At 41.6% G+C, this 9,902-nt stretch overlaps 1 protein-coding gene across 2 annotated transcripts in view; it reads right to left on the bottom strand.

The window, feature by feature from the left end:
• rps6ka1 (ribosomal protein S6 kinase a, polypeptide 1) overlaps positions 1–9,902 on the bottom strand; it is a 53,327-nt gene that overhangs the window by 38,158 nt on the left and 5,267 nt on the right. The window contains exons 1-2 of one of the 2 annotated variants that reach the window (XM_063499882.1): positions 8,425–9,109; positions 914–958 (exon numbers count right to left, since the gene is read on the bottom strand). In XM_063499882.1, coding sequence (XP_063355952.1) covers positions 914–958; positions 8,425–8,487 — 108 coding nt within the window. In that variant the 5' untranslated portion in view covers positions 8,488–9,109. Of the gene's footprint in view, positions 1–913; positions 959–8,424; positions 9,110–9,902 lie in introns of those variants that run through there. The other variant, XM_063499880.1, reaches the window with a different exon arrangement.

Genomic DNA, 9,902 nt, shown 5'->3' with positions numbered 1-9,902 from the left:
TAGATAAAAGAACAATCCTTTGTTCTTTTAAATTCTTGTCCTCAAACATTAATTGCCTTGCCCAGTGCGGCATATGTGCATGGACTCCTAAAGCGAAAACCTTTCTTATTCAGCTCGTCCACGGTCACAGCACATTGTTCTGCACTGAAAGAAAAGACGACACGCTCTTTAGAGGCTCTTCCCCTTGAGAGTGAGGCCATAAAAAAAAGAGGCTAGCTACGCAAGAACAAACATTTCCTTGTCCTCTGCTACATGACTGAACAGTAAGAGTGCAGGGGGAAGCGGGATCATATTTCAGAGCCGGACAATACGGGGCAGAGGCCAACCAGGAGGCATAAAGGGCTGACGCAGTCGTTTTTTACCGAGTTTCTGTATGTGCGAGCTGATGTGCGTTTGTCCCTGTATGACATGTTGGCATGTAAGCGGGCCAGATCGGGACGTGCACTATGTGTAACACTACATGACCTTTCTATTCTAGTCAACCAGACTCATCACTATATCCATTAGCCAGACTGCTGCTCAATCAGCCTCACTCAGGGAATATTCAACACATCAAACTTGAGCCAGCTAATACCCTCTCAGGGCTGTCAGTGCGACTGCTAAATGAATAAATCGACGCACAGTCACACACTTGCAAACGCCTGACACGTGACAGAGCGCCACGGCTTTCTTTTTTGCTACAGAGATAGAAACGGCTCAAAATGAAGATTCGCACAAAAATTTGCCCTTTGATGGAATTTCGCCTTCTGCCGCTCGTCTTCACAGAAGAGCGCGCGCAAAAGCCAAGAATTCAAAACAAGACTTGCATCCAAGTTCTCGCTGTAATTTATTGGACGTTAAGCTGCATGAATATTGAGTCACATTTGTGCATGTTTGTGCGAGTGCGTGTCATTGTTCCAGAAACGCCACCTACCTTGACAGCAGTTGTGACTCCATCCTCTGTAGTGCTCTGTCCATTCTGTCAAGACAAGCAGATGAGAAAAAGTCGGTCAGTGTGGATGTTAAGTGCATATATCACATGTGTCTGGATGGGTCTAAAGGAGGGAGAAAGCGAGGCACGGCGATATTTGCAAGACTGTGTGGGCGGCAGCAGTCCACTGTATCCAGCACTTTGCTCCTTCACTAGCAAACCTAATAATCTAAGGCCAACACACAATTGCATATCCTCAGTAGGTAAGTCTCACTGAAAAGGGTAATCATTGGTATTTGGAAAACAATGATTCAATGGTAGCTATTGTGAAAATCAACATGCTGTTCCCGCGGAAGAAGTGAGTGACTAACTTTGAACATATGGTGGGATTTCAGACAAATTAGCTGATTAGATGTGGATCTCATTCCGCTGCAAACAAAGGTAAAAAAAAAAAAAAAAAAAAGAGACAGAAAAAGCAACAGCAGAACGATAACAAGAGGAGAGTGATGTAATTTTTACATAGCAGGGGCTGTGATGATGTCAGTCCAAATCAGGATCATGGGTCAGAGAGGGCAGACAGACGAAGACCGACTGTCTAGCTGGCTAAGAGCATTTAGACATTTAATAAGAGCTTGCATGAGGTTCAAACACCTCTTCAAAACACAGAATAGTGTTTTTAAACTCTTTCATCTTTATCTCAGGTATCCAGGCCTGAGGTGCACAACACCAGTCTAGAATTTGTTGCAACTGTATGCAAGTTTAACAACTGAACTGCATTAATATGCAAAGTTACGACTCAGAACATCTTGACATTATGGCAATATCTACACAAATATGTCCATATTATTTTTTTGCATTCTTTAATTTTTAACGAGACAGAAGAAGTCAGTGCAATTTAGCAAAAATGAAAGACCCGTATGAAATGGGTTATTATTTAAAACTGTTTTGATATAGCTTAAAACCCACAATAGGCACAAACTTCATTTTAATGGCATAAGCGATTAACGGTGCACTCTGGCATTACTAATGTTCATCAGAGGCTGTCTCGTCAGAAAATGTGTCTCCTAGCTTCTGCATTTTGCATTAGAAGAGAGGGCTATCTCAAAGGCAACTTCTGTTAAGTTCTGTTTAATGTGACACTGCACTGCTAGGTTCAAATAACCTGACCTCAGTTTCTTGCATGATCCCACTCTTTCATCAGATCCACCCTTCATGCTCAGGGCCTGTGTACTTTAAACTCTACTTTTTGAGATTCCTTATAACTGAATGCTTTCAGTGATTAAGGAAACACATGAGTGAGGACTTAAAAAAAACCTCCCCACCCCATTTCCGCTTTATGCTTTGTTTTTCCCATTTCAGAATGAGACTGTTCACTTCCTTGATGCAGTCTTCCTCTTCCCTCAGACTGCAGAAAACACAACAGGGAGTCAACACAATGACAAGCAATAAACAGAAAGGACGTAAATTGTATTGAAATGAACAACCCTGAGAGTTTCTTTCTATAGGTACTTACTCTGATGATCATTTGACTCATTATCCAGTGCAGAGCTGGTTTATAGACCAAATTTCATTTCTCCCATTATAATTAAGCCCAAGCTCACTCCTCACCAAGCTGTGTTGGTTTATGTTCAGTTTGAGCCACAACAGCAGGACTGAAGGTTAAGTCCTTAAGAAATAGGAAAAAACCCAGACCTGAAACAGAACCTGAGAGATACACCTGACCCTTCAGTTGATCCATCTGTTCTGCAAAACCTCATCAGAAATGATCTCAGTGGAAGGGTGGCTGTCAAGAAGCCATTCTTAAGGAAGGGAAACAGGAAAAAATGCTGAGTCATGCCACACAAACTACACTGAAAATCAGTGGAAACCGGTCTTACAGAGTCACGAGTCCAAATATGTTTGGGTTTTTTTGTTTTTTTCCCCAATTGTTGTCAATATGTACAAAGAAGACCAGAACAGAGGTACAACAGTGTCTACAGCCATATGTAGCCTGCATTTCAGCCAGTGGTGGGGATCTGATGAAAAATGATGTAATTATGAACACAGAAAAGACCCAAAAGATTTTTGACCCACCATGCAATACCAGCTGGAAAGCATGTGATTGCTTGATGAACGTCTTTCTTTTTTAGCATGACCATGATCTCAAACACACTGCCAACAGTGTACCTGGAGATCAGTCATGGATTGGCCTCCCCAGAGCCCAGACCTCAACATTATTGAGGCAGTATGGGATCATCTTTACAGGCAATAGAAGAAAAGAGAGCCAACATCCAAAGGACAGTGTTGACATATCCTTCAAGAAGCCTGGAGAACTATTCCAGAAGACAACTTAAAGAAGTTACCAGAAAGCTTGTCTAAGAAAGTTCAGGCTGGGTTGAAGAATGAAGGCAGTCATAACAAAGATTTACTCTCAAGTTTATTAGAATTGTGCAAACTGCTTATGTCTTATATACTGTATTTCCATGTATGGTTACACATATTAACAAGTATTCTAGAAAAATATGAAAAAAAAATAGGGGTGACTCAGGACTTTTGCCCAATACTGTTTAAATACATTGTTTTATTAACTGTAGACTTAAACAGCGTATATGTATACATGCATTAAACAATTTTATTTATTTTTATTGCTGTAATTTAATGTTTGTCTGAATCAGGTCTCTCTTGTAAATGAGACATTAAGTCTCAATGCAACTACCCATATAAATAAAGGCTAAATAAATATACCTGCTCAATAATATACCCATGTATATTAAATATTTATTTTACTTTTTTATTAAGTAAGAGGAAATAGAGAAAAAAAACTGTAAAAGGGGACAAAACAGACAATTATTCCTTACACACTTAACCGTAAAGTACACCACTTACAGCTTTGTTTTACTTTTACTTATCTGTTCTGGCTGTTCCTGTATAGAAACGCTGAGTGCAGTAGGGGAAATTTCTTGTGTGTGCTGATTAATACAGCTTGATTTTAAGATATAGACATAGGCACAGGCAGCGACAGCAGAGCAGCTTTGCTACTCTCGTTTGCTGAAAGGAAAAAAAAAAGCCCCTCTGACAGAAAGCACGCAGACTGTGGATTTAGTTTACTTTCACTGTAATACCTCAGAACACATTCACTCCCGTTCTGTAAGACTGGATGTGCCTGCCGACCGTATGAGATGGCTTATTTTTTTGCTAGTTTTATTCTAGTAGTACTTCTAAATTGCAGGGATAGTACAGCTCTGTACACCTCCAGGCATTTTTACAAGTTGGACTTTAATCATGATCAAGTTGGGGGGAATTTAATTTAGCCATACTGCACCACTCATAAAGGTTTTAATAGCGATAATGTGAGGGTATGGGGTAGAAAACGGAAAAATAGAAGCAATTTAATGGCGAAGTATGTTTAAAAGTTAGGCCCAGATGTGTTTAAGAAATGACAAAAGGAAATCTTGAGGAAGTGCAGAGTCTGTTGGTGTAATAGACACCTCAGGCTACTTTGAAGGAACTCTTCCCGCCTTACAATACCCTCTGGTATGCCCCATGTCAGTGTGGCTAGCTTTGTTTGTACCAGGATTGGGGATTCTATTTGTGTGAATGTAACTGTGCAGGTTTGTGTCTGCGGTTCGCGTCGTCTTTCTGACGTTGCTGCTCAACACATTTCAACCTCATTAGCACTGCATGGCTGATCCAAGTGGCCCAGTTAATGGTGCTTTTCCCCCCCAGTGGGTTTCCTTAGTGAGAGCACAGGCACACAAAAAAGGGCATATAAATATGCTCAAAGTGTGCTTTTTAAATACGAACACAGAAGCAAAAAAAATGTGCAATGGGAGAAATTTTCAGACCACAAGCATGCTGTAAACAGATTTAAAGACCAACATGTTAAGCAAGTCTGAGCCAGACAGCAGAAATTCACATTTTCCTCACAGGACTCTGTATGATTAGGCAAATTAAAAAAATCTCAGAGCACTGGTGGTCTGAGTTTGATAGATAAGTCCACGTTTTACAGTGTGAGCAGTACGGCCCTGTAACTAGGCAACTAAGAAATACAATAACCACTTATTCTCTATGCCTGTAATACTATCTGAAAGAATTTCTCGTAATCTCATCAGTGAATATTGACAGTTTCTAGTCAGTTCCAGAAAAAGGACAATAGGTTTTTCTACTTTTTACTGTGTGCCAAGTAGTTCCTTTCAGAAGTCGGCAACCTTAAAAGGATAGAGAGTAGCACTACTGCCTACAGGTATGGCTGAGGCCGTGCAATGTACACTTCAGGCTTTAGTGACTTTAGATTAATATTTACCTCTAAAAACCAAAAAAGGTATTAGAACTCAATCTTTCTTTGAACCTATCAAGCTGAGGGTTATGTTATCACATGCCTTCCTCCACTCCCAGGTGCTCAGGTGTTCCACAGATCACACCCAGATTAGCTGCAGCTAAGCCTGCCAGTGCGAACATACACACACACACACATATATATATATATATACACCCACAGAGCAAAGCATTAATGCGAAATGAACTTGTGCACACACTCTCAAGAACCTGACAGCACACTGCTGACCACACCTTGCTGGGAAACAGCACACATTCCATCTATCAATCTTACTTATTTTAACCTCCTTCGCCACATAAGCTTGTGGAATCCTGCTCTGTAAGCCAAGGCTTGAGCAGTTCTTATAAATAAACACACACATGTTTACATTTTAATTTTAAGCCAACAGATGTGGGCCCAGATCTGGACTGAAATACATTCTAACCCAACCTAATAGGGCCAGCTTGTATGTGACAGCTTTCTGCCACCATCTCACCGCACTTATGAGCTTTCAAACCTGAGCAGACGCAGAAGCGAAAGGGAAAACTTGTGAACTTAAAAAATAAAAATTAAACAAAACAAAAGGTTGATGTGGAAAATATGTCGAATATGAGTGGAGGAATTTACTCATTTGGATCGGCGCAGTTTTTCCTCTATTTGAAATCCACAATTACTAAATACTGACATAAGCATGACTCAGAACTTTTGGTGGACCTGCCTCAACGTAGTACTGACAGGGGCTCATGCAGGTGCTAGTGACTCAGCTGGGACAGCATGAGCATATTTGTTAAAGTGCCTTCATCAGGGATGAATCACTGAAGTTCATTCACAACAGATATGGCATAAAAGGCCTCAATCAAACACTTTTTTTCCAAATCGCTCACTTCACACGTTTCTCTCTTGCTTGCGTTGTCGCAGAATAAAGCACAAAAGCGAATTTAACCGATTTCCATTCATGGCACGGTGATAAGCTCCAAACACAAGTACTTTCATTATGAGTGATGAGGGGAAAACAGACTTCCCATCAGTTGGTGTATCAGAGCCCATCATTCTCTGTGTGGTTTTTTTTCCCTTTTCTTTTTTTTCTAAATCATCCAAAAGTGCGTATCTCTGTCTGTTCCATCTGCCCATATGACTCGCATGTTCACTGGCACGGCCTCCTGTCTAAAACTCAAGCTTTCTGCTCAATCGATCTGATCCCAAAGCTATTTGAAACCAAAGTGTGCAGCTGGTTGGTAGGTTGGTGGAGATAAATGGCAGAGATCCCATCCTGACTGGCAGTGTTTGTCTGATCTAACCAATTACAGATCTTGGATTTCAGTAACCAACGCTGAAACACAATTAAAAAAACAAAAAAACAAAATATAGATATACATATAAAATTTATATATATCATATATCCTGATTTTTTACACACACACTCTTTTTTAAACCAGGAATTGCACAGATTTGATTCACAGAGTTGTAACTATTACACGTTCCAAAGGCAGGGCATTTTCACAGCGTTAAACTTAGCACTCTTCACAGGCTCTGCACCACCATCTGTTCAGCTGTGATATGCTACTCAGCCAACTCACATGCTGCAGAATACTGTCAATAGTGGAGCCTGCTTGAACAAACGATGTCAAGATGACTCTGTTTGAATGTTAACCAAAGACTTTTCTTTCCATTCATTATACACTTAGACTCATATTTCTCTCCTCCAACAGTAACTGCCGCAACTGAATCTGTAGGGGGAGATGTTTCAATTTCCAAATCCTCATATTAACTGCAGGGGTCTAATTTGTGAAGACTTGTTAAGCTGTCTGGGATATTTCTTGAGTTACGGTTAGGTTCATAGAGCAAATTTAGACAATTTCACATTTTCTCTAACCAAGTTAAATTCCCACTGCTATCACATCAGAATGATTATGCAGACTGAGAGGTAGAAAAATGAGCTTCATTTCTAAATGACAGATCTCGCAAAGCTGATTGAGGAGACTTACAGTAGTGTGCACAAAGCTATTCATTGTAGAGATCAGGCACCTGAAACAGGAACATCACATGCTCACTTTACCCACTTAATTGCAGGGGTAATTAAAAAGAGCAAATCCATACAACCAGACAGCGCCTACTGTCAGTATTATTACTACAAGCCGGGTTTTGTTTTAAAACACAGCAAACTAGAGAGACTAGACTAGATTGCGGTCTGATTTTTTTTCCTTCATAACCATAAATGTGGTAGCTTGCAAGCAGCACCTGAAGTGCTCATTAATAATAATGCAACAACACAATTACAGGAGGGTGGACAACACTGTGGCTACAAATCTCTCTCACTATTTCCCTAATTCTATAAGTTCTGAAGTGAAATATGAGGAACAAAATATTGCAAAGCATGCTTAACACTGATATGCATGCATTTTTGATTATATTGCTTTACATGCATCTTGGGTGTGTACTGTGCACTTTTTTTATATTGTGTGCACCTCCCTAGGGCTTACAGATGGACACCAGATAGCATTCAAATCTGATACCAGGCATCCTCCTTCGTGTAAGCTGGTTGTTTCTGTGCACTGTGCCGGACAAATGTTTACAGTTTAATCTGCGCACAAACAGCGACCTATAGAAGCCACTATAGAGGTGATAACAGCGAGAGCATGTGAAGGTGAGCCTTTACACGACACGACAAACTGGTCTACCCTGTGGAGTTGAGCTTTGCAATTGAGTTGATCTTGAGCTTCAGTGACTGACTAGAAGGTGAATTAAACTGGGGGGTCTTTAAGCTACTTTTAGGGAAATTCAAAGCTCTCAAATGAACTGATAATAATGAAGCATTTTTCTATTGGTTAAGGGAGCCCGGCAAAGCTTTGGATTGGTTCTTTTACCCCTCCCAAAAGCCTGAATATCAGTGAAGATTTTTGAATGGACAAGTCAGTCTGATTGCAAAACTTGTGTTACCCCAATTACAAATATACGTTTTATTGTGTAGATTGATAGATTATCATTTATACAACAAGCCGGTGTCGCTTCTAAAAAGCGCCTACTCAGTCGTTTCAAGTAACTTTACTCTCAATCACTTTTTCTAGAAAGTGGTGACTGGTGAACACAGTGGATGTGGGGTTGTTCGTGAAAAAGCACACGCAAATGTTGGCTATTTTAATCTGAAAACAAAATGCGCAAAAACGCACAAAAAATCCGCCCAAGCCATGCACCCAGTGCCAACACTGTCACCTCTCTTTACCTCCGTTTCGAGCTGCACTAGTTCCATTGTGGGCCATGGCTCCGCGATTTGTGCAAGAGGCATTTTCGCCGGATTTTCAGTTTCCCACTCAGCTGCTCAAGTGCGATTTTTGGTCACTCCTGGTTCGTCCGAACCGCTCCTGTCAAGTGCAGAGAAGCTCGTCACTCAGGTCCCGAGTCCAGTCACAGGAGATTTATCAGCACTTTGCTCCCTACACAGCGGAGAGGACACACATACGTTCTCTGCAGTCAAGAGCTTTGCAAACAAACGTAATCCCCGTGATTTGACTTCGGCGACGGTGGGTCACTCGTGCGTATTTGTTGAAAGTGATTATCCTGTTGGAAACAGCACAAACACACACCCCAAGCAAGCGTGTCCTTTCAGGTAAGCGCGTTGGCTTGCTCGGGATTTTGGTTTGACAAGCGGGAGCGAAGAGCGCAGAGAGCAACACTGATCCAAGCTCCTTTAATGAGGCTGTGCGGGAGTCTAATGCCACCTAAAGGAATTAGCCAGAGCCCGGGCTGTCCTTGCAATCGACGCCGTATCGGATCTTTATTTACGTCTTCCTGTGCGCTCGTGAATTCATCCAGTCAGAACGGGAAGACTTCTCTCTGTCCGCCAGCTTCCCAACGCTATGCGATACGAGCAGAGACCTCAGTGTGGCTCTGTAGTACGAGCGGGGATGCAACTCGAGCTGTTATTGGCAGACTCCGGCAGGATTTTATCCAGCCCCCTTCTGTGCTTGTTCCGCCCAAGTCTGATCGCGCCATCATTTGGTAGAGAGTGGATCTGCAACTACGTAATGCGTACCGGGAGCCTGCTGCCGATGGAACGGCCTCCTTTCTTTTATGATGTGGTGCAGCAGGTGCATCAGAGGAGTAAAGATCCTTGGCCTTTCAAAGAGGAACCTTTAAATCACCATCAGCTAAAAGCATTGGAGGAATATTGGATTGCACAATATACTGATCACAGATGGACTAGCCAGTGCAGAGTCCAATAGAGTTCTCCCACCCAGAATGGCACTGCTTTCCTCAGCCAGGCCTCTCAAATTTTTAATTCAATGAAATTACATTTAGTGCACACTGGCTTTTGGACCTGCATCATCACTTCCTCTGGGTCTAAAAATGACATGCACCATAGCAAACATTACATAACATTTGTGGTTACACAATGATGTAAAGAATTCAAGAGAAGGGAGCAGAAGAGACTAGAATCAAAGGTCGTGACCGGTGGTGTTTTATTCTTTCCGGACATTACTCTGATGCAGCATTCTCTTCATTGACAACAGCTCTTGTGAAGGTCCTTGTAATCTTCAGCAATATAATACAGCCCTCCACCCTCAACACTTCTCCGCTTCATTCACTGCTAAGTGGATTTTGCTCTTGGCCAGCTTTGGTTACTATTGGCAACTGGAGGGCATAAAAAAACGCCTTGTGTTGTGGATCTGATAAATTTTTGATTCAAACCAAGATGGGGAA

Source organism: Pelmatolapia mariae, linkage group LG16_19 (genome assembly GCF_036321145.2).
Source record: "Pelmatolapia mariae isolate MD_Pm_ZW linkage group LG16_19, Pm_UMD_F_2, whole genome shotgun sequence".
Lineage (NCBI taxonomy): Eukaryota > Metazoa > Chordata > Actinopteri > Cichliformes > Cichlidae > Pelmatolapia > Pelmatolapia mariae.
Note: the sequence above shows the minus strand (reverse complement) of the source record. Positions and strands in the feature narration are given on the sequence as shown.